The 25,889-nt window shown below is 36.0% G+C and overlaps 1 protein-coding gene across 5 annotated transcripts in view; it reads left to right on the forward strand.

The window, feature by feature from the left end:
• The window catches only part of KIF20B (kinesin family member 20B), an 85,231-nt gene that overhangs the window by 37,884 nt on the left and 21,458 nt on the right, over positions 1-25,889 (forward strand). For all 5 annotated transcript variants that reach the window (XM_044935222.2, XM_044935221.2, XM_025274110.3 and 2 more), the window contains exons 20-25: positions 7,719-8,955; positions 9,296-9,434; positions 14,766-14,885; positions 16,839-16,899; positions 24,270-24,395; positions 25,294-25,421. In XM_044935222.2, the coding sequence (XP_044791157.2) occupies positions 7,719-8,955; positions 9,296-9,434; positions 14,766-14,885; positions 16,839-16,899; positions 24,270-24,395; positions 25,294-25,421 (1,811 nt within the window). The remainder of the gene's footprint in view (positions 1-7,718; positions 8,956-9,295; positions 9,435-14,765; positions 14,886-16,838; positions 16,900-24,269; positions 24,396-25,293; positions 25,422-25,889) is intronic.

A 25,889-nucleotide genomic window follows, 5' to 3' on the forward strand; every position in this document is an offset into this window, starting at 1 on the left:
ATTTCCTTTACTATTGACTGGCTTGATCTTCTCGCTGTCCAAGGGACTTGTGAGAGTTTTCTCCAGCACCACAGTTCAAAAGCATCAGTTCTTCGGCAGTCAGAGTTAATTATGGTCCAACTCTCAGATCTGTACATGACTACTGGAAAAAACCATAGCTTGACTAGATGGACCTTTGTCAGTAAAATGATGTCTGCTTTTTAACATGCTGTCTAGGTTAGTTATAGCTTTTTTTCTAAAGAGCAAGCATCTCTTAATTCGGTGGCTTTAGTTACTGTCCACAGTGATTCTGGAGCCCAAAAAAATAAAATCTACCACTGTTTGCACTTTTTCCTTATTTATTTGCCATGAAGTGATGGAACTGGATGCCATGATCTTAATTTTTTGAAAGTTGAGTTTTAAGCCAGCCTTTACACTGTCCTCTTTCACCTTCATCAGGAAGCTGTAAAGTTCCTTTTCATTTTCTGCCATTAGAGTGGTATCATCTGCATATCTGAAGTTGTTGATATTTCTCCCAGCAATCTTAATTTCAGCTTGTGATTCATCCAGTCTGGCATTTTACTCTGCATATGAGTTAAATAAGCAGGGTGACAGTATACAGCCTTGACTTACTCCTTTCCCAATTTGGAACCAGTCTGTTGTTCCATGTCCAGTTCTAACTGTTGCTTCTTCACCTTTTTACAGGTTTCTCAGGAGGCAAGTCAGGTGGTCTGGTATTCCATCTCTTTAAGAATTTTTCACAGTTTTGTTGTGATCCACACAGTCAAAAGCTTTAGCATAGTCAATGAAGCAGAAGTAGATATTTTTCTGGAGTTCCCTTGCTTTTTCTATGATCCAGTGGATGTTGGCAATTTGATCTCTGGTTCCTCTGCCTTTTCTAAATGCGGCATGAACATCTGGACAGTCTCAGTTAACTTACTGTTGAAGCCTAACTTGGAGAATTTTTTTTTTTTAATATATATATATTTTTAAATATAAATTTATTTATTTTAATTGGAGGCTAATTACTTTACGATATTGTATTGGTTTTGCCATACATTGACATGAATCCGCCACGGGTATACATGTGTTTTGAGCATTACTTTGCTAGTGTGTGAAATGAGTGCAATTGTGTGGTAGTTTGAACATTCTTTGGCACTGCCCTTCTTTGGGATTGGAATGAAAACTTACCGTTTCTAGGCCTGTGGCTGTTGCTGAGTTTTCCAAATTTGCTGGCATATTGAGTACAGCACTTTAATAGCACCGTCTTTTAGGATTTGAAATAGCTCTGCTGGAATTCCATTACCTCCACTAGCTTTGTTCATAGTGATCTTCCTAAGGCCCACTTGACTTCACACTCCACGGTGTCTGGCTGTAGGTGAGTAATCGTACCATCGTGGTTATCCTGGTCATGAAGATCTTTTTTGTACAGTTCTTCTGTATATTCTTGCCACCTCTTAATAATATCTTCTGTCTCTGTTAGGTCCATACCATTTCTGTCCTTTATTGTGCCCATCTTTGCATGAAACATTCCCTTGGTATCTAATTTTCTTGAAGAGATCTCTAGTCTTTCCCATTTTGCTTTTTTCCTCTGTTTCTTTGCATTGTTTACTTTGGAAGGTTTTCTTATTTCTCCTTACTATTCTTTGGAACTCTGCATTCAAGATAGGTATATCTTTTCGCCCTTGCCTTTTGCTTCTCTTCTTTTCTCAGCTATTTGTAAGGCCTCCTCAAACATTTTGCCTTTTTGCATTTCTTTTTCTTGGGGATGGTTTTGATCACTGCCTCCTGTACAGTGTGTGAACCTCCGTCCATAGTCCTTTAAGGCACTGGAGAAGGGAATGGCAAACCCCTTCAGCATTCTTGCCTTGAGAACCCCATGAACAGTATGAAACAGCACACTAATATGCATGGTCATTTTCTATTATCCACTGAACGAGTGGTGCCTTAACTATAGGGAGTATAATCTTTTTGTGATTTCCACAGCACTGTTCCTCTGTTTTTTACCTTGTTTGGGGACATAGAGTAGTTGAGAACTCAGGGTAGTTGAGAATGTAGGATCTGTAGATCACTAGGAAGTGGAAGTGTGCAGGAGCGAGTGATCCACATGGTACGGCTAATCCTAAGGGTAACTCATTCATGAAAAAGATGATTATATAGTGATCTGAGTTGTTAGCAATAAATAATTTGGATGTGAGTAGGTTTATAAGTTTAGGTAACAAAATACTTTTTTTTCCCCCCTAAATTCATAACCACTGTGGCTATTTCTTAATTATTTGTTGTTAAGAGACTATAAGGACTACGTAAGAGATCATATGAAAATTATAGCTATAATATAACCATTTCCCCCTCTCTACCTGCTACTAAAAAATCTCCAGAACAAAATACATGATTTCTGTACTTACTAGGATAGGATTAGGGGGTTATAGTTATGCAGGATTGATGTTTTCTGCTCTTAAAAGGAAATGCAAAGCTATTTCCCTATGAAAGTGAATTTACTTCTTTGTGTCACTGTATCTGTATTTTGGGTAAACTGAATAACCATGTAAACATTTCAAGAAATTAGCCTTCAGAATAGTGATAAAGGAGACAAACCAGAAATATGCTATAGTCTGCTCATCTGTGACTTTTCAACCAAAACTAATTTTTGTAGCAAAATATAGATAAAGCAGTATATGTACAGGTTGGGTGTGGTGGAAATATTGAATTAAAGTAACTATCTTTCTTATTGCTATGTTTACTTTTTATAAGTTAACCTATATTAGGCTCATATACTATAAAATCTACTTTTTCTTTATTGCTAGACTAATAATTTAATTTCTCCCTGACAACACTGTTCTGAATATGTTCTATGAATCCTTTGATATGAAACATAAAAATTTATAAAAGGATAATTTGAATATATGAATATCAGATGCAAATCCAATTTCCTGAAGTATCTTATGTAATTATCTAGTTTATTAAAGTATAGTAAGAGAACAACGTGACAAAATGCTTTTTTTGATCACAAAAGCTATATTGCACTTGCTTTAATTTACCTCAAGGTTTAGGGATATGTCCATATAGTATGCATGACTCAAGTCTCTTCTCTCAGGATATTCAGGATTTATTTGTGAGCTCTGAATTTCTGATGATCATTTTTAACTTGCTTACATCCCATCTCTCCTGATAAAGAGTTCAGACATTTTTTTTATAACTGTCTTCTTAAAGGGCAGGAGGATTTAGTCATTTCCACTGGTGAAGTTCCACCGATGAAGTCATAGGTGTGAAAATTGTGTCATAAGTACTAAATTACTTAAAGGGAAAGTAGAACAGAAGTGTGAATCAGGGAGAAAGAAAGTTATTCCACTTTGGGATGACGTGGCTACAGTTTTGTAAAATGTTAGGAGACAGTCTGATAAAAAAAATAATGCATTGGTTGAAGATTATTTTAAAAAATTCATTAGAATAAATGGACAAGTTTGTTATAAAAGTAAATAAGAGTGAATCTGTTAGTTTCCAAAGTAGCTGGAATCCTTAGAATAAACTGAGAATCTGAAGGAGCTAAATTATGAAAATGTAACTACAAACATAGGAAAATCTTCAAAAATCAACTCATTAGCTTTTCAGAAACCAGGCTATACAGCAGGAGTAATGCCATGATTTTCCTCTCCTTTTTGAGTCAGAAGAGACAATGTAATTTATAGGTGTTAAAACGTTATCCAGTGTGTTTTAGTTAGTCTGTTAAAGAAATCTTGGAATCCTGTTACGGGATTACATAATTACTGCTGCCCAAGACCATTTAAACTATTGCGTGAAGGAAGAGAATATGGATTGTATTTGAAAAATGAAAACTTAACAAATAAAGCTTGTTTTCACAAGTATACTACTGAATGCAAAACTGGATAAATTCTTGGAGTGGCAAGATGATGTTCCCAGATTATATAGTGAGTTTCAGGGTGAGGGTATACTCTAACAGGGGACATCAGTATATTGAGAGAACTGGGATTTTTTTTTCCCCCCAGTCCTATTGAGGTATAATTGAGAAAGAATATTGTGATATATTTAAACTGTTTAACATGATTTGATATACATTGTGAAAAGTTTCCCACCATGTTAATTAATTAATACATACATCATCTCATGTATTCACCTATTTTCCCCCTCTTTTTCTTTTTGGTGAGAACACTCAAGTTATACACCCCAAGCAAATTTCAGTTTTACAATACATTGTTATCAATTATAGTCACCATGTTATAGTTAGATCCCGTGACCTTATTCATCTTCAGCTGAAAAACTATACCCTTTTACAAGCCTCTCCCTATTTCCATCAACCACTATTCTACTCTTTGTTTCTATGAATTAGATCTTTTTTCTTCCTTGTATTGATACCATACCGTATTTGTCTTCCCATGTGTAGTTTATTTCACAAAATGAACCCTCCAGGTTCACCTATGTTGGAGATGGCAAGATTTCATTCTTCTTTAGGTTGAGTAATTATATTCCACTGTATACATACTTATACCCCTTTTGAAAAAATCCATTCACCCATCCATCGACACTTGGGTTTTTTTCAATGTCCTGGCTATTGTAAAAAATGTTGCAGTGAACATAGGGCATGAACTCACATGAACTTTGAATAGTGATTTCATTTCCTTTGGATGTATACTAGAAGTGGCATTGTTAGATCATATGATAGTTCGATTTTTAATTTTTTGAGAAATCTCCATACTGGTTTTCTACTGCCTATACTACTTAATATCCCCATTAACAGTGAGCAGATTTCCTCTTTCTTCTCATTCTTGTCAACTCTTTGTTTGTTATCTCTTATCTTTTTGATGATAGACATCCTATCAAGTGTTAGGTGATAATCTTACTGTACTTTGTATTTCCTTTTCCCTGATGATTAGTGATATTGAACACCTTTTCCTGTACCTGTTGATTATTTTTATGTCTTTTTGGAAAAATATCTGGTTGGCTCCTCTGCCAATTTTTAAATTGAATTGCTTGATTTTTTGGCTGTTGAGTTGTGTGAGTTTCCTATATATTTTAGATATTAACTCCTGGTCCTACTGGACAAATGGTTTGCAAATATTTTCTCCCATTCCACAGGTTGCCTTTTCATTTTGTTGATTGATTCTTGTGCATGCATACTGTTTGTATGTAGGATAGTATTAATTTTAAAGAGCTTTTTATGATCTTAAAGATGCCTTCTTAATTGAACAGATTCATTAGATTGGGTACTATCGTCTCTCATCTAGATGCCCAAGAGCCTGCCACAGCAGGGGGTGGAAATTTAAGGGCTTGAATCTCATTGCTGTGTGAGATTTGATATTTATCTCTTATGGAACAATTACATGTAGCCGGCCTGCCAGATAGGGGCTTTGTAATGAAGCAAACTGATATGTTTAGATCCCAAATGTATTACAGAGGTGACCATCAAGTTCTTCCAGAAGTTTAAACAGATAAGTACCTGGATCATTGTGTATGATCAAGGTGTTTGCATGTACAATACATTCCAGATTTACCAAATCAGTATGTTTGATATTTGTTTGGAATCTACATTCTGAGCTCTCTTGCTCACTCTAAAACTAGAGAATCACTGTTGTAAAAAAGATACCATAAAGATAAAACCTTAAAATTTAAAACATAAAATTACACTACAGTAACTGAGTTAATATAACTGGGGCATGTTAGATTATAAATTTGCATATATCTAGAACCGGAGTAGGTGACTGATTACAAAAATTGTGTTTTTCTGATCCAGTGATATGTCTTAGAGATAGAAAAGGAGAACATAAGCAACATAGCTAAATGTCAAAAATAATTCATTTAGGATTATTGTTCAAGTATGTAAAGACGCATTAGACACAGAGAGTCTTCTGTCGGGAAATTTGGAATATCATAGATGAGAGCAACAAGTATACATAGTATTTCAATATAATATGATGTACTCAGATTCATAGGATAATATGGTGGCACTTACTAAAAAGACAACTATAAAATATACCTTTTAAAGATTCTTTGTACAGTTAACAACTGAAAGTAATAGATTTTTTGGAGAATTTCAGTCCAGTTCTCCCTTATGACTGCCTTCTACATTTATGGATTTCATATTGTACCTGGAACCTCTAAGCAGGAATTTGATTCTTAATATGCTTAATGAGACTGCCAAATAAAAATATAGGTGAAATTGACAGATAAATGGCCAATTAGGGGGAGTGCATGAAGGTCAGAAGGACGTGTTGAGTTGATCAATACAGTATTGTGTAAAAAATACATATAAATTGTATTAGAGTCATGTTGTATATAAAATTCACACATATAAACATCAAACCATGAAGTGAAATAGAATAGGAAAAAAATTTAAAAACCAAAGGTTCAGATTCTTATGTTTTGAAGTAATTTTCCTAGGATATGAGACACTCATCAGATGAGTTATTATCATAATGGAAATTGTATGAAAGCATAAAAAGATAAATTTGTATATCTGGAGAATTGAGAATTATGTTTCAAGAGTTAACCATGCAATCTGTGAGAAAAATTTGAACATAGTTTATACTGGACAGTTGTGTGAGATGATTTATTTTGTCAACATAAATATTAAGAATTAACTTTTAGCTAATAGTGCATCCTCTGGACACAGTTTAATTTATATCAACTGTATTTGTTAAAGTTCTTGTACTTACATAACATTTAGAAAATGCTTTAACATACATTATATATTAATTTATTTGGCCCTCTTAACACTATCCTGTAGAAAGTAGGGCAGAGAAATATCCTATTTTTGAAATGTAGGTATTAAGCCTGAAAAAGACAAACTTTTATTTATTTTTAACTAGCTGAGCTCTTCTGTACAGATTTTCAGTTTCTAATAATGTCTAACTATATCCCAAGCACAGTGTTCCAAGTTCATTTATTTTCTTGATCTTCACAATAACTCTGAGATGAAAGTGAAGTCGCTCAGTCGTGTCTGACTCTTTGCAACCCCACGGATGGTAGCCTACCAGGCTCCGCCGTCCATGGGATTTTCCAGGCAAGAATACTGGAGTGGGCTGCCATTTCCTTCTCCAGAGGACCTTCCCGACTCAGGGATCCAACCCAGGTCTCCTGCACTGCAGACAGACTTTACCCTCTGAGCCACCAGGGAAGCCAACTCTGAGATAGGTGATATTATTATTTCCCTTTTACATTTGAGGAAACAGCCATGGAATCAAACAGTTGATTGACAGTTATGCAACTAGTAAAGATAAGGCTCCATTAGACTTAGCAGAAGTTTAACCATTTTTCTCCTAATTTCCACTCTGAAAGTATAAGGCACTCTGTAAATCACTGATTTAGTAGACCTATAATATAATTGTACTTGTAAACTCTTCTTTAGTCAGCCTTAGCGTGTGATTCCCTACCCTCTGACTCATAGTAATAATAAAGATTTGTGGTAGACAATTCAAATAACATTAAATGCTATAAAAAGAAAGTAGAAGTAACTGGTAATCCCATTCAGAAGTAGCTGCCAGTATTTTCTTGTACATCCTTTACTAATAACTCTGCTGTGACTTAATGGAACTATAATTTTTACCTAATTGGGTTTATAATATGTATGTTTTGCAACCTGATTTTTCTTTTTTAACTCAATAGCTTATCTCTGTTTTTCATTGTTTGTTTTCGTATGTTTCATATTTTTGAATATTGGCTTATATGGTAACTTAGATTTTATTAAGATTTGCAAGATTAATAATGTATATATATATTTTTTAAAGGACTTACACATGCTAGTCCAGCTATCACTGAAGACCAAAAGAAAAGTGAAGAAATACAAGAGAGCATTTCAGATGAGGAAAACATTAGAGTTCTACAAGAAAATAATGAAGAGCTAAAAACACGTTTACTCACCATTGAGAATGAACTTAAAAATGAAAAGGAAGAAAAAACAGAATTAAATAAACAGATAGTTAGTTTGCAGCAGGAACTTTCTTCTTCTGAAAAAAAAAGTTTAGGCTTTAGTATAGAGGTCCAACAAATTCAGTCAAGTTATGACAATGTGATTTCTGAATTACATGTGCAGAAAAGTATAAATCAAGAACAGAAGGAAAGGATCATGAAATTGTCAGAGAAGATAGAAACTGCTAGACGAAACATCACAAACAACGTTTCACAAATAAAATTAATGCAAGCAAAAATAGATGAACTGCGTAGACTTGATTCAGTTTCTCAAATCGCAAACATAGATTTACTCAATCTCAGGGATCTGTCCAGTTGTTCTCAAGAAGATAATTTGCCAAATACACAGTTACATCATTTGGATAATGATTATTTGATAAGTAAGCAGGTTAAAGAACATGGTATTCAAGAACTTAGTAGGGAAAGGTCATTCCACTCTACTGTTGAAGCCATTTGGGAAGAATGTAAAGAGATTGTAAAGACTTCCTCCAAAAAAACCCATCAGATTGAGGAACTAGAACAACAAATTGAAAAATTACAGGCAGAAGTAAAAGACTATACAAATGAAAACAATAGACTAAAAATAGAGGAGAGGGAGAAAAAGAATCAAGATGATTTACTAAAAGAAAAAGATAGTCTTATACAGCAGCTGAAGGAAGAAGTGCAAGAAAAAACCATTAGTCTTGATATTGAAGTACAGCATGTAGTGGAAGGAAAGAGAGCACTTTCAGAACTTATGCAAGATGTTACTTGCTATAAGGTGAAAATAAAGGAACTTGAAGCGATGTTAGAAACTCAGAAAGATGAATGTAGCCATTCAGCCAAGTTAGAACAAGCAATTATGGAAAAGGAATCTATCATTTTAAAGCAAGAAAGAAATCTGAATGAATGTCAAGCAAATCTTAAAGATTCTATCCAAAATGCCAGAGATTTAAGTGAAACGGAAGTCAAATTGAAAGAAGAAATCATGCAATTAACAAAAAATTTGCAAGATGCTAAACATTCACTTCAATTAAAGGAAGAAGAAAAGGAAACAAACTGGCAAGAAACAGAAAAGTAAGCTAAACGTTTTTAAAAGGTTTTAAAAATTTGCATTTCTTTTATTGATTTTTCCATATAGCTTTTAAAGAATTTAGGTGGGCATAACTTAATCTGGTTAAATATAGCATGTATGTTGAGAGAAGAACTTGAACTTTGTATAAATCCTTAGGACTGAATGTTATTTACATGCAGAGTTCTGTTTAAAAAATCTCCTGAAATCCTCCTTGAAGTACTCATTCATGCTATGGACATTCCAAATTTGTGAAAAGATCTAATTTTGTAGGTTACTGGTCACACATATGATCCTAAGTGATTAGTGATATATCACTATAGGAAAGTGATTTTTGATTTTTAGGCTGAAAGAGGAGCTCTCTGCAAGCACTGCTCTTATCCAGAATCTGAAAGCTGATCTTCAGAGGAAGGAAGAAGATTATGCTGAGCTCAAAGAGAAATTGGCCGATGCCAAAAAGCAGATTGAGCAAGTACAGAAAGAGGTTAGTTATTTGAAAAGTTGTGTGGCCAATTTAAATGATAATCATTGTTTTCCTTATATATCATGTTTAGACACTAATTTTAGTATTGACCAGAACAGTTGTCAACTCCATGATTTTTTTTAAAATGATGAGATCTATTATTTCACCAAAAATTTAGTCAGCTTAAACAAACCAAAGAATGTCTAATAGTAAGAAAAATACGTGCCTTATATAAGATTAGAACCTTTTTTTTTCTTTTAAGGACTAAGCGCAAGTCTCCCCCAAAAATAAAAAGTAAACTTCTGTTTACAGATTGTATGGAGGAGAGTATGTAGTGCAGTTGTGACAAGCTTTTATTATAATTGGATTTTAAAAATAGGAAATACGTGCACATGGTTCCAAATGTAAAACACATGAAAGTGTATGTAGTGAGGGGGAGAGGCCGTCAAGCTCCCACCAAGGAATCAGATGTTACCAATAATTGTTTTTTCTTCACTTCTCTGTCTTCCTCTGTTGTTCCTTCCTTCTCTTCCTGTTAAAAAATGGAAACCTCCAATAAACACTATGTGAACCTTGTTTTTCTTCACATGGTGTATCTTGACTGTCTCTCCATCTCAAGATATAAAGAGTTTCCAGGTGACTTTTTTAATGACTAGGAACATGTATTTATGGTTAATGAGTCCCCTATTGTTGAACAATTAAGGTAATTTCCAGTTAATGATGCAGTGATGTCATTTTGAACTTTTGTAAGTCTTCCTGTGAAATAAATTCCTAAAAGTGGAATTTATGAGTCACTGGTTTGTACATTTTGATATTTATTATGCTTTTTAGAGATTATGCCAATTTACTCATCAGAACTAATGTATAAGAAAGTATTTTTTTCTATACTCTTATCCACAAAGTAGTATTTTATCATTATTTCTTTGATATCTGCTAACTTGACATGTAAATAATATATCTCAACTATAATTCTAACTTGCATATCTTTAATTAGAATGAACATTTTTTGGTTTACAATTTAATTTTTTTTTCTCCTGTGGTCTGAGTAGTCATATTCTTTGTTTAAGTTTAGGTTTTTTTTTTAATTGTTATTGCTTTATGGGAGCTTATATATTTAGGAAATTAACTTTTTAAGGATATTAATTGTGGATAACCCCTGTACCTGACCCCTATCTTGCCATTTTTTTTGATTTTGATTATGGTGCTTTTTTCCCTTGGAGCAATTTATTTTTCTTTTATGACTGCTGTATTTTATATCATAATTAGACCATTTTTAAAAGTTGAAATAATTTTAAATATTTTTCATTACTTAGAGTTAGTTACAAAAGAATACTTAAATGCTAAGGTCTGAAGAATATTCACATTGCATATGTTTGTGGGTCTTATCCATTTTTTGTTTCCTATCCCCAGTGAAGTTAATATAATGAATGTTTTGTATTTGTCTTTTTTGTTAGATCTGTTAAAAATGTAAGTTAAACTATACATATATTTTTTATTTCTACACATTAATTGTGTTCTGAGACATTATCCACATCATATTCCTGAGAGTCAGTTATGTATGGTTATAGTTAATCACTTTCACTGCTGTGTAATGTTCCGAAGTGTGTGTGACTATACAATTTAGTTATCTAGTCTCTTGACCATTTAGATTGTTTTCATTCTTTGCTCTTAGAAGAAAGAGTGATCCTATTTTAAACATGCCCTAGGTATACGTGTACAAGAATTTGTAGAGCATGGGGTGGAATTGTTGGGTCAGGAGATAAAGGGGTATCTTATGGTTTTAAGTTGTATTCCTCACAGTGTCTGTTTTTATTCACTACATGTCTATTCTAGTTTTCACTTTGTGAAATACATTTGTCCATATTTTCTTTTAATTTTTCTGTCCTTTTAAAAATTATTATTGTGTTGGATTTCTTTATCCTTGTGTCTGATTCTTTTTTAAAAAATTTTTTGTTTATTTATTTATTTTTGGCTGTGCAGAGTCTTCATTGCTGCGCGAGCTTTCTCTAGTTTCCACCAGTAATTCTTAACCATTTCCCACCAGGGAAGTCCTTGGTTCTAATTCTTATAAAATATATTGCAAATACCTTCTAGCTTACTTGTTGAAAGTCAGGCCTCCTCTTTCTATGAAAGCCAGTCAGTGTTACACTTATTTCTGTGATTAGTTTTTCACTTATTTTTTTTCTGTTATCTCAATATTTATTTTTTTGTTAGTTCCTCAGTACTTTTAAAAAGATTTAAAACTTTTTTATCTAGCATTTGAAGTCCTTGAATAATTTTTTTAGGTAGCATAAGAAAACTGACAATAATATAGCATTAATGTAAATTAAAAATGAATGAAAAGAATGGGTGTGAACTTTTTGATCAAATAAATTATAATTTTCATGACTGTTAGGCCTGTACTGGTAAAGAGAAGCTCCCACTATGACTTGGGAGACACCCTCCATCTCCATATATGTAAAATAGTTACTCTATGTGCTTGTGTGTTTTTATTTTTATAACTGGGATCAGCTATACCTAACAGAAGCAGAAGATATTAAAAAGAGATGGCAAGAATACACAGAAGAATTGTACAAAAAAGATCTTCACGACCCAGATAATCACGATGGTGTGATCACTGACCTAGAGCCAGACATCCTGGAATGTGAAGTCAAGTGGGCCTTAGAAAGCATCACTACGAACAAAGCTAGTGGAGGTGATAGAATTCCAGTTGAGCTGTTCCAGATCCTGAAAGATGATGCTGTGAAAGTGCTGCACTCAATATGCCAGCAAATTTGGAAAATTCAGCAGTGGCCACAGGACTGGAAAAGGTCAGTTTTCATTCCAATCCCAAAGAAAGGCAATGCCAAAGAATGCTCAAACTACTGCACAATTGCACTCATCTCACACGCTAGTAAAGTAATGCTCAAAATTCTCCAAGCCAGGCTTCAGCAATACGTGAACCGTGAACTTCCTGATGTTCAAGTTGGTTTTAGAAAAGGCAGAGGAACCAGAGATCAAATTGCCAACATCTGCTGGATCATGGAAAAAGCAAGAGAGTTCCAGAAAAGCATCTATTTCTGCTTTATTGACTATGCCAAAGCCTTTGACTGTGTGGATCACAATAAACTGTGGAAAATTCTGAAAGAGATGGGAATACCAGAACACCTGATCTGCCTCTTGAGAAATTTGTATGCAGGTCAGGAAGCAACAGTTAGAACTGGACATGGAACAACAGACTAGTTCCAAATAGGAAAAGGAGTATGTCAAGGCTGTATATTGTTAGCCTGTTTATTTAACTTATATGCAGAGTACATCATGAGAAACGCTAGACTGGAAGAAACACAAGCTGGAATCAAGATTGCTGGGAGAAATATCAATAACCCCTGATATGCAGATGACACAACCCTTATGGCAGAAAGTGAAGAGGAACTAAAAAGCCTCTTGATGAAGGTGAAAGTGGAGAGTGAAAAAGTTGGCTTAAAACTCAACATTCAGAAAATGAAGATCATGGCATCTGGTCCCATCACTTCATGGGAAATAGATGGGGAAACAGTGGAAACAGTGTCAGACTTTATTTTTCTGGGCTCCAAAATCACTGCAGATGGTGACTGCAGCCATGAAATTAAGATGCTTACTCCTTGGAAGGAAAGTTATGACCAACCTAGATAGCATATTCAAAAGCAGAGACATTACTTTGCCAGCAAAGGTTTGTCTAGTCAAGGCTATGGTTTTTCCTGTGGTCATGTATGGATGTGAGAGTTGGACTGTGAAGAAGGCTGAGCGCCGAAGAATTGATGCTTTTGAACTGTGGTGTTGGAGAAGACTCTTGAGAGTCCCTTGGACTGCAAGGAGATCCAACCAGTCCATTCTGAAGGAGATCAGCCGTGGGATTTCTTTGGAAGGAATGATGCTGAAGCTGAAACTCCAGTACTTTGGCCACCTCATGTGAAGAGTTGACTCATTGGAAAAGACTCTGATGCTGGGAGGGATTGGGAGCTGGAGGAGAAGGGGAAGACAGAGGATGAGATGGCTGGGTGGCATCACTGACTCGATGGACATGAGTCTGGGTGAACTCTGGGAGTTGGTGATGGACAGGGAGGACTGGTGTGCTTGGATTCATGGGGTCGCCAAGAGTCGGACACGACTGAACGACTGATCTGATCTGATCTGATATATAAATACTGCTTTTAAAATGTGATCTAATTTTAAGATTTTTTTTTTCATAGTTTTAGGTGGTATCTCTTTTTAAATAATGTTTTATTGTGCAGATAACTAACATTACTCTAAGGGCGAGAATTAAGAGTGTTTTCTGTCTTTCATTGTTCTGAATTTACATGTATCATCTCATTTAATTTTCATACAATGTTAGGCATAGGGACAAAATTTAGCTTCCATTTTATGACTAGGGAAATAGGCATTAAGAGAAATAACTTGTCCAGTGTTAGAGGCAGGATGGAAGCGGAAGCAGTCCTTATGTGCATCTTGGTGTAATACATAGTCTCTATATTATTGGCAGACAGTTTATTTCTTTAAAATTGATGAAGATGGTGTTTATTAGTGGAAGTCCCTTGTTTTTGAACAAAATAATATATAAAGTTAAATTTTATTAGTGTATGATTATAAAAGGAATATATGTTTTCTATAGTAATTTTGGAACATACAGGAAAACTAAAAAGAAATGTAAAAATCACCTGAAACCAGAGAACTACTATTATTATGGTATCTCCATAATTTTTATGAAGGGGAACTTTGTTCAGTTAATTTTCTTCGGTTTATGAGATCCCTGGGTATCTTGAAAATTGGCCTAAAAATGTACTTTGATTACATGTTTTCTCTACTTATCCCTTTCCCTTCTCTCCCTTCTCTCCTTCTCCCCTCTTTTCCTTTCAGGTTTGTGTACTAATTCAAAGTGCTTTTTGATTTCTTTAATAGGTTTGTAGGATTAAGTTACCCGTAACACCAAAAATCAATTGACCTTCCCTTGTACGGGTACTTTTTGATCTTGTAATTGTTCTGTTTTCATCCTCTACATGCCATTATTAGCTGTTAAGTTACTTCTTATATTACTGGATCATATTACTTAATAAATCTTGGAAATCAGAGTCAATATTTTTCCCCTAGAGTATCTCTATTGATTTTTCCATGATAATGATTTCCCTCTTGCATGCATGGGACTATTCTGAGTCTTTTTTGGGAGCATTTACAGAGTTTGAGATTCTGATAATTTGAGTTACATCATGTATGTTGGAATCTGTAATTTTTCTAATGCTCTTAAAAGGACATTAATCTTTGAAACAGTGGCCTTGAATTTTAAACAACAAAAGCAATTAATATTTTTAGAAATACTTAATTTGATTTATTACTTTGTAGATCTCTGTAATGCGTGATGAGGAGAAATTGTTGAGGATTAAAATTAATGAACTGGAGAAAAAGAAAAACCAGTATTCTCAGGAAATAGATATGAAACAGCGAACCATTCAGCAACTTAAGGTAACAGTTTTGTTTTTAAAGATGATTTAAGTAGATTCTATTGGTATATTTTAGTGTTTAATTAAATGTATATATATATTTTTTAAGTAAGAAATGGATAATCTGAGGATTGTAACCTGGGAGACAGTCTTTCAGAAAGCTCTTAGGACTGTTCTACCCATTAGAGGTCAAAGCAGAGTTGCATACTTTTTGAGACAAAGGGTTATACATTAAATGATATATTGTTGACAATTTACAGTACTCAGATGTGCAGTATAAAGTGAGTAGGGGGTAATCATGGCCCCTTTGACCATAAGAAGGAAGGTTATCTCCTAAGGAGTTACCTTGCTGGCACCAGGAGAAAATAGCCTTTTACCATCCAACAGGCATTCCTGTGTCTTCTAAGGAGGGGTTAATGCCAGTGCATAATGCACAGTTAAAATAGGGTAGGAGGTGGGCACAGAGAATTTTATGTTTGAAAAAAATTTTTCTTTTTTTTCTTCTCCTGCCTTAAAATGTTTATCACAACTCAGGACTCTTAGGTGGTAAACCCAGCCCAGTTGTCTGGTCAAGGTGCCTAGAATAGCTGGAATTGCTCCAAAGATGCATTTGCATTTGCCGTCAGGGAAGGGCACCGCAGCCCCGGGTTTAGGGGAGATTCCCAGGCCTTGGGAGCCCAGTTTCAGGGGGATGTCTTAGTCCGCCATCATGTTCCCTGCACCTGCAGAACAATAGTCACGTTTTCAAGAGATGTTTGGAGGCCTTTAGGGGGAAAAAGCTGTTAAAATCCTACTTTCAAGAAGACAATTAGTTCATGATTCCAACACCTTAGGGATCTTTAGGGGACTTTGAGGAATAGCTATGAGTACTTGGCGATAAATGATTTGAGCATCAATCCAAAGGAGTGGTGAGGTGTCAAAACAGATGGAAATTTTGTTTATAGTGCACCCTTGTGTAACCAGACACCGACTAGGTGCTTTCCTCACTGTCGGACCACCTTTGACCACCGCTTTTGTTCTCCGTCTATTTCCGTCCCCATCTGCCTACCTCTGTTGCTCTCTATCTGCTGCTGTCCTGTCCGACCACCGCCATCGTTCTCTGTTAACAGCCTGTGTTGTTCTCAGCGTTCGGGTCTCTGGTCACCCACTTCTGCCATTGTCCGTCTGTTTCTGTCCACCATCCCTTGTTCTCTGTTTCAGTTGTGTCATGCTACCTGCATCATTCTACATCCACCTCAGTCGCTTTCCATCTGTCTACCTCCGTCATTCTCCGTCTGTTTCCACCCTGTCCGTCCACCTTCTTGGTTCTCTGTTGCCTTTCTGTGGGTCCATCTCTGTAGTGATGTTTCCAGTCTGTTTTGTCCCTGTCCATCAACCTTTGTAGTTCTCTGTGTTTCCATCCGTCTCTGTCCATCCACCTCCATAGTTCCTCCCTCGTTTTCTTTCATTGTCTCTTCACCATCCTTCCAGCTCCAGATGGAAGGTTAGATTACCAGACAGGTTAAAACTATTTCCAGTGTTCCTAAATTAATGTTGCGTCTTTTTCAAACCTTCCAGCTACTTTCTACATATAGGGGATGTGGGGGCCCTATTTTCTCTGCATCTTGAGTTTACTTGATAAAGAATTTATTTATGGTTTACTTTGTTGTTCCCATATTAAATATATTTCTTCCCCTTTATGCTTTTTGTGTTGTGTAAGAGAACATATATGCTAGCTTAAAATGTTGAGTGAAGAAGATGATTTGGCATTTTTGAGGTAGATTAAAGGTATAAAGTTGGAGGGGGTTGTTTTTGTTTTATTTTTTCTTACTATCACTCTCACCTTTACTCTGAGGTGGAACAAACTTGGAAGCTTAAGACTTAGCCTTCTAGGAGATGGATTTCAAAGTTGATAATAAACCCTGTTCAAATCCCACTATTAAATACTGGCGTATAATTAAGTTTCACTTGCATTTCATGTTCTTTCATTTTGCAGGAGCAGTTAAATAATCAAAAAGTGGAAGAAGCTATACAACAGTATGAGAGAGTGTGCAAAGGTCAGAAACAAAACTCTTCTTCCAGTACTAAAAAGACTGCAAAATAAGTAGCTAGAATAACAATTGGTTCATCATTTTCCTTTGAAAATTTTGAAGTGAAATAAGGGCAACATAAAATGTAACTTTATCAAAAGAGAAAAGCATTGATTCTCAAGAGTAACTTAACCACCCTGAAGTTTATCAATGAAGAGGGACTAATTTGGATCAGTAACTTGGATGTGAAAATATATGTCCCTACAGAATCTTATTTTTCGTACCCTTTTAGGCCATTGCCCCATAAGCATCTCATATTTCCATAATATTTTTGGAATTTTCCTTTATTTTAGCTCCTTTGTCATTGTTGTCAGGTGTGAATAGATCTTGGCTATTCTATAAAACATTCTTTGAACCAGAATATAGTTTCTTTCATATTTTAATATTTTATTTCTTGGCCATATATTGAGATGTGTGGTGTAGGCCCATTTTGAGTGCTCTTAATCTTCCATCTTCTCCATTCTCTCTAAACTTTCATCCAGGCCACTTGTAACCTACATAGTGTCGGATCTTTTTGGTTTTTGCAATCCGTCCTTTCCTTATTTTTTAATCGTCAATTCGTTTTCTCTCGTTTTTGTTTTTTAAGTAGTATTAATTATATAGGAGTATTTTTTCTAAGTATAAAGGTGATGTGTCACTTCTCCCTTTTTGAAACTCTTTACCTTGGCTTTTGTGATCTATTCTTCTGGTTACTGCCTTTCTCTCATAATGGACCTTAGCCGCTGTGACAAATTTCCTGAATAAGGCATCATTATCTTTTTTGTCTTTGTTTTCACTGTTGAGTTCCTTCACCTTTGTGATTTTAACTTTGTATTAGACATTGTCTGGCAAGCCAAAAAGTACATTTTTAGCTCTAAAGGGCTTCCCTGGCTTCTAAAGTTCTATTTAAATACTGAATGCCATTTACCTAGGTATCTTATTGAGTTTTTAAATTGAGATATACAAACCATAAAATTTACCCTTTAAAAGTGTACAGTTTGGTAGGTTTTAGTATATTCACAAACTTGTACAACCACTACCACTATATAATTCCAGAGTATTTTCATCACCCTAGAAAGAAATGCTGTACTGATTAGCAATCACTCTCCATTCATGCTTCCATCAGAACTCCAGTTTGGTTTTATCTTAACATAGACATCTTCCCTCTGAGTGTGTTTCTTCTCCCTATCTGTTGCCATACAGACTTCCCTTTTCTTACAAGGACACCAATTATGTTGAATTTGGGCACACTGTGGAGAAGGTGATGGCACCCCACTCCAGTACTGTTGCCTGGGAAATCCCGTGGGCTGAGGAGCCTGGTAGGCTGCAGTCCATGGGGTCGCGAAGAGTCGGACACGACTGAGTGACTTCACTTGCACTTTTCACTTTCATGCATTGAAGAGGGAAATGGCAACCCACTCCAGTGTTTTTGCCCGGAGAATCCCAGGGATGGGGGAGCCTGGTGGGCTGCCGTCTATGGAGTTGCACAGAGTCAGACACGACTGACGTGACTTAGCAGCAGCAGCAGGGCCCACTGTAATCCAGTAAAAGGAGTTCCCCAGTGGCTCAGCTGTTAAGAATCCACCTGCAATGCAAGAGACATAGACTGCACCCTTGGGTTGGGAAGATCCCCTGGGACTTCCCACTGGCGCAACCCACTCCAATATTCTTGCCTGGAGAACCCCATGGACAGAGGAGCCTGGTGGACTGCAGTTCATGGGGTCGCAAAAAGTTGGACACTACTGAAGCAACTTTGCATTCAGGTACACTAATCCAGTATGACCTTATTCTGAACTTGATTACTTCTGCAAAGACTCTTTTTCCAAGTAAGGTCATATTCACAGGGAGTAGACATAAATTTTTCCCCTGACATGCTGGTGGGTATAAAGGAGTATGTCATTTTGGTTCACTTATTTATTCAGCTGCAGCAAGTCTTAGTTGTGGTCCATGGGATCTTCCCAGAGAAGGCAATGGCACCCCACTCCAGTACTTTTGCCTGGAAAATCCCATGGACGGAGGAGCCTGGTAGGCTGCAGTCTATGGTCGCTAAGAGTCGGACACGACTGAGCAACTTCACTTTCCCTTTTCACTTTCATGCATTGGAGAGGGAAATGGCAACCCACTCCAGTGTTCTTGCCTGGAGAATCCCAGGGATGGGGGAGCCTGGTGGACTGCCGTCTATGGGGTCACACAGAGTCGGACATGACTGAAGCGACTTAGCAGCAGCAGCAGCATGGGATCGTCATTGTGTCTTTGAGATCTTTTGTTCTGGTGCACAGCTTCTCTAGTTGTGGGCACAGGCTCCACAGAACAGGCTTCGTAGTTTAGACACGTGGACTTTGTTGGTCCACAGCATGTAGGATCTTAGTTTCCTGACCAGGAATTGAAACCATATCTCCTGCATTGCAAGGCAGATTCTTAACCATTGGACCACACAGTAAGTCCTGTTTGTTGTTTTGATTTACATTTCCTACTGATATTGAGCATCTTGTCTTCTGTTTTGGCCATTGGTATATCTTCTTTGCAGAAATGTCTGTTAATGTCCTTAATGTGCTTTGCCTATTTTGGGCAAAAGTTGCCCCCTCAGACAATGCAGTTGGGTTGTTTGCCCCCTCCCCCCACTTGTTTTTTCGTGTGTGTGTGTGTGTGGAGTTGTGATTTTTATATTTTCTGGCTTCTAGACCCTTATCAGATAAATGTTTTCTTCTATTCTGTGGGTGGTTTTTCACTTCCTGGGTAGTGTCCTTTGATAGATAAAAGTTTTTAATTTTTTAAGTTAATTTTTATTGGAGTATAGTTGCTTTACAATGTTTACAAAGTGAAAGTTTTTCATTTTGACGTTACCTATCTTGTTTTGATTGCTTATGCTTTAGGTATCATGTCTAAAAACCTGTTGCCTAATCTAAAGTTACCTCAGTTTTCTTCTAAGGGTTTTATAGTTTTTAGCTGTTGTATTTAGGTCTTTGATTCACTTTGAATTAATCTGTTTGAGTATAATTTTGTATATTATGTGAGGTAGATGTCTAACTTAATTCTTCTTCATTTGGAGATCCAGTTGTCCCAGCACCATTTGGTGAAAAGACTATTCTTTCTCCTGTTGCATTGTTTTGCATCTTTGTTGAAAATCAGTTGACCATAAATGTAAGGATTTATCTCCTAACTCTTAATTCTGTTTCATTGTTCTATGTCAGGCCTTATGCTAGTACCATACAGTATTGTTATCTACCTTTTAGTGAGTTTTGAAATTGAGAAGTGTGAATTCTCTCACTTAAAAAGAAATAGTTTATTTGGCTGCCCTGGGTCTTAGTTGTGGCACTTGGGATCTTTAGTTGTGACATGCGAACTCTTAGTTGTGGAATGTGGTATCTAGTTCCCTGACCAGGGATCAAACCTGGGCCCTGGCAGTGAGAGATCTTAACCACTGGACTGCCGTGAAATTCCCAATCACTGAGTATTTCTAATCCAGAGTTTTACATGACATTTGTATGTCGTTTCTTTCACAGGTTGGTGCAATGTCCCTTCTTTGTACAACCAACCTGTTCTCGAACATTATGCTTAAGCTTTTCCTCCTTGAAGCCTGCTAGGACATTATATAGCTTTCAGTGATCCTCTCCCCTGAATGTTAAACACTTGATTGATTGATTGTCTGCCAGGCATTTATTTAGCTATGATAATTCATAGCTGTCTTTAGATAGCTTTGATGAAATATCTAGTTCCTGTCCTTTTGCTTTATTTTGTGTTTTATTTGTTGCATATTTCTTGACTCTTTTCTTGAAATAAAGTTCAGTTATTGGAGGCTGTGACCAATATAATTATCTTTTTTCTTTTACTGTTTCTGCCTTTCAAAATAGATGGATAGCCATTAGTGAAGTTATCATTGGTGTCTTGGGACTTTACTGATTGCTATCTAGATACTTAAACTCCTTTTTTTGAACCCTCTAATTTAGAGCAGAAGAACAGATTATTTGAATAAAATTGTGATTATATAGTCAATATATTTGCATATCATGCTTTTTCAAAGGAAGAATTTGGGGTAGAATACCAGTACTTCTTTAATCCTAAGAAAGAATTCTGTTTCATTAATTCTCCTGGTGGCTTATATCAATGAACAGAAATACTGAAAATTACTCAAAATATTTTCTCATTGTTTTGTTTTAAGCTTACTTTTTAGTAAGTATTTTAAGGGAGCCATCTTTAGATATTTGTGTCATTTTTAGTTTACTTTTAGTGCTCTGAGTTTGAGCTGTGCATTTATAGATTCATCACCTCTGACATGAACCTCTTACCTCTTGGTAAGAGGTGTGGAAAGTGAGCCCTGGTACTGTGTCACCAAAGACAATAAGCCAGTCTTTCCTCCTTATCTCTTTCAGGTAGGGTTAGAATTATTTATAATCCATTATTATAGTCATTTTTTAAAGGGCCAGAAACAGTTTTAGTAAGGTTATAAATAGCACAGTTGTTCCTGAGGAGCTGGTTTAAAAAACACTAGAAGTAAATATTTTGCTTTGAAAATTTTTCCAAAAAAAATAATTACTTGAGATTTTCAAAAAAGTAAATTTGGGATTGAGAATTTATTGTTTTAAGGAGGTAAAAATTTTAGTTTTAGTTTTGGTTGAAGAATATTAACAGTTCAGTTCAGTTCAGTCGTTCAGTCGTGTCCGACTCTTTGTGACCCCATGAATTGTAGCACGCCAGGCCTCCCTCTCCATCACCATCTCCCGGAGTTCACTCAAACTCATGTCCATTGAGTCGCTGATGCCATCCAGCCATCTCATCCTCTGTCGTCCCCTTTTCTTCCTGCCCCCAATCCCTCCCAGCATCAGAGTCTTTTCCAATGAGTCAACTCTTCGCATGAGGTGCCCAAAGTACTGGAATTTCAGCTTTAGCATCATTCCTTACAAAGAAATCCCAGGACTGATCTCCTTCAGAATGGACTGGTTGGATCTCCTTGCAGTCCAAGGGACTTTCAAGAGTCTTCTCGAACACCACAGTTCAAAAGCATCAATTCTTCGGCGCTCAGCCTTCTTCACAGTCCAACTCTCACATCCATCCATGACCACTGGAAAAACCATAGCCCTGACTAGACAGACCTTTGTTGGCAAAGTAATGTCTCTGCTTTTGAATATGCTATCTAGGTTGGTCATAACTTTCCTTCCAAGGAGTAAGCGTCTTTCAATTTAAATTTTGTCATATAGGGTTTTTTGTTTTTTTTTAAATCCCAATATATGTGTTTATTAGTACTGATGTACCTCAGAGATGTTTCAGATTTGGTCCTGTGCATGCACGCTAAATCACTTCAGTCATGTCTAACTCTTTGCAACCTTGTGGACTGTAGAGCCTACCAGGCTCCTCTCTCCGTGAGATTCTGCAGGCAAGAATACTGGAGTGGGTTGCCATGCCCTCCTCCAGGGGATCTTCCCAACCCAAGGATCGAACCCAGGTCTCCCACACTGCAGGCAGATTCTTTACAGTCTGAGCCACCAGGGAAGCCCTTAGCACCCATGCACATAGTTAAATGGCTTAAAATGATGCAAATACATTACCTTACAACTCTGGAGGTCAGGACTCTGAAAAAGGTCTAATAAGGCTAAAATCAAGATATCTGCAAAACTGTGTTCCTTCTGGTTGCTTTAAGGGAGAATCTGCTTCTTTACCTTTTCCAGATGAAGACATAATAGTATTATGTTTAAAAAAACAGTGCTCACACCTAATTAAAAAATACTTCATTGCTAAAAAATGCTAACCATCATCTGAGCTTTCAGGGAACTGTAATCTTTTGCTGATAAGAGTAGAGCCTTACGTTGATGCTGAAGACTGCTGACTGAACAAAGTAGTGGTTGCTGAAGATTGGGGTGGCTGTGGCAGTTTCTTAAAGTAAGGCAATGAGGAAATTTGCCACATCAATTGACTCTTCCTTTCATAAACAATTTCTCTGCAGCATGCTCTGCTGTTTGATGCCTTTTTACCCACAGTAGAATTTTTTCAGAATTAGAGTCAAGCCTCTTAGACTCTGCCACTGCTTTATCAACTCAGTTTATGTAATATTCTGAATCCTTTGTTGTCATTTCAACATTTTTCACTCAGAATAGATTCCATCTCAAGAAACCACTTTCTTTGCTCCTCCATAAGAAGCAACTCGTCGTCTGTTCAAGTTTTATCATGAGATTGCAGCAGTTTAGTTTTATATTCTGGATAACTGGCAGCACCTACATCAGCACTTGGCTGCTTCACCTTGCACTTTTATGTTTTGGAGACAGCTTCTTTCCTTGAACCTCAAGAACTAACCTCTGCTAGCTTGAAACTTTCCTTCTGCAACTTCCTTACCCCTCAGCATTCATCAGATGGAAAGAATTAGGGCCTTGCTCTAAATTAAGCTGTGGCTTAAGCGAATGTTGTGGTTATTTTTGATTTCTCTATCCAGGCCACTGAAAGTTTCTCTATATCAGCAGTAAGTCTCTTTCGCTTTGTTATCGTTTGAATATTCACTGGGGTAGGACTTTAAAGTTTCTTGAAGAACTTTAATTTGCAGTCATAACTTAAGTGTTTGGAGCAAGAGGCCTAGCTTTTGGCTAGTCTCAGCTTTTGATATGCCTTCTTTACATAATCATTTCATGTCTAGCTTTTGATTTAAAGTGAGAGTTGTGTGACTGTCCTTGAACACTTCCTTTTACTTGAGCACTTAAAGGCCTCTGTAGTGTTATTAATTGGATTAATTTCAATATTGTTGTGTCCTAGGGAATCGGGAGGTCCATGGAGAGGGAGAAACAGGGAAATACCTGGTCATGGGAGCAGTCAGAGCATGCACAGTCTTTATGGGTTAATCTTACTATCTTGCATTGTTGTAGTTCATAGCGTCCCCCCTAGAAATACAGTAGTAACATCAGAGATCAGTGATCATAGGTCATCATAACAAACACAACAATAATGATAGAATTATTAAAATGTGATACAGAGGCAGGAAGTGAACAAATGCTGTTAGAAAAATGGTGCTTATAGACTTGCTTGATGCAGGATTGCCACAGACTGTGAATTTATAAAAAACACAGTGTATCTAAAGCACAGTTAAGTGAAGAATAGTAAAATAATAGTTTTATGATTTTTATTAATAACTTAATTGTATTGAAAATGATTTTATTTGAAAAGCTTTTCTGTTTATTCTTGCATTCATCTGTACATCAGTTATTTGTTTGATCCTTCATTGATGCCAGTACTGGTATAGGCATTGAAAATATAGCAGTGAACGAGACAAAGTTTTGTCTATGTGGAACTCATATTCTATTTAAGTTAACTTAATTTTCAATATGGATATCTAGATGTAGATATTAATAATTTCTAAAATGTTCTTTCTAAATTTTTAGATCTGAGTGTTAAAGAAAAAATAATCAAAGACATGCAAATGACCCTGGAAGAACAGGAGCAAACTCAGGTAGAACAAGATCAAGTGCTTGAGGCTAAATTTGAGGAAACTGAAAGACTGGCCACAGGTAAAACAAGATTGCTTACATATTTCAAAGCATACTTTTTCATTTTCTTTCTTTTACTAGTTTGCTTTCCTTTTTAATGTGGTTTAATATTTATAATAATTTATAATAAGAAAGTATTTATTGCCTTTTTGGAATATCCTGTCACTTGTTAGGTTTACTGTGATGAAGATCGTTGTATCTCACTGAAAAAAGGAATCGGTACACTTTCATAATAACTGGATGATAGCTTGCAGTGTTCCCCAGATGTTAAGAATAAACTTTCAACTTTTTTCACCTCTCTACAGCAATTGGTATCACCTTGTATGTTTAGCTCAATAAATACTCTGATTCTATCCTTCAGAATACCATCAGTGGGTTTTGGGTTTTTTTTTTTTTAATTTTTGAGAGCATGAGGTTTCCTATATATTGGCATGCATTTAAACTGTATACTCAGAACACTATTAAATGAGTTATTGAGAGGTTTTCGTAGTTCTTGTCTAAGAATTTGGTAAACTTGTAGAATGGTGTGTGTGTGTGTGTGTGTGTGTGTGTGTGTATGTATGTGCGTATACGTGTGTGAAAGTCTCTCTGTCGTGTCCGACTCTTTGTGACCCCATGGACTATACAGTCCATGGAATTCTCCAGACCAGAATACTGGAGTGGGTAGCCTTTCCCTTCTCCAGGGAATCTTCCCAGCTTAGGGATCGAACCCAGGTCTCCCGTGCTACAGGTGGATTCTTTACCAGCTGAGCTACAAGGGAAGCCCAGAATGGTCTCAGTTCTATTTAGTATCTTGGCCTGTGATCTTCTGCTTCTGGGCTCTGCTGTCTGTATTCCTGTCTGTATCCCATGCCACATACATCTCTGTGCAGTATAACTTTTGCATGTAGTTTAAAAAAAATTTATATTTCCATATCAGAATTGGAAGAATGGAAGGAAAAATGCAAGAATTTGGAAGCCAAACACAATCAAAGTTCAAATAAAGAATTTGAGGATAACACAGATATACTTAATACAAAACTCAGTAAGCTTCAAGATGAGATACAGGTATGATTTTTATCTACATGTGTAATTTTATCTATATATTTATTATATTTCTCTTAAGATTATTTAGTAAATATTTTATAATTAATTTAGATATGGATGTACTCATAGCTAGGAAATGTTAGAATGTAATTTCTCAGTACACATTGAAATGACATGGGGAAGAGATTCCCTAGAATACAAGCTACTAAGTGCCAATGAAAATGCCGTGGTTGGGTCTTCAGTTTTACATATTTAATTCTTGTATCATCATGTCTTACGTCTTTGTACCTATTTTTCTACTGTTTAAACTTTTAACTCTTCAAATACTGCTGTAGAGATGAAACTATTAGGAAAGTTATTTTGATTATGTAAATTTAATTATTAAGCTGGAAAAGAATAGAATTGTATGTCTGAACATTGGAATACATTTGAAACTATATTACTACATTTGAAACTATTACTACATAGAAGATAACCTGTTTTCTGTTT

The sequence above is a fragment of the Bubalus bubalis genome, chromosome 23 (genome assembly GCF_019923935.1).
Source record: "Bubalus bubalis isolate 160015118507 breed Murrah chromosome 23, NDDB_SH_1, whole genome shotgun sequence".
NCBI lineage: Eukaryota > Metazoa > Chordata > Mammalia > Artiodactyla > Bovidae > Bubalus > Bubalus bubalis.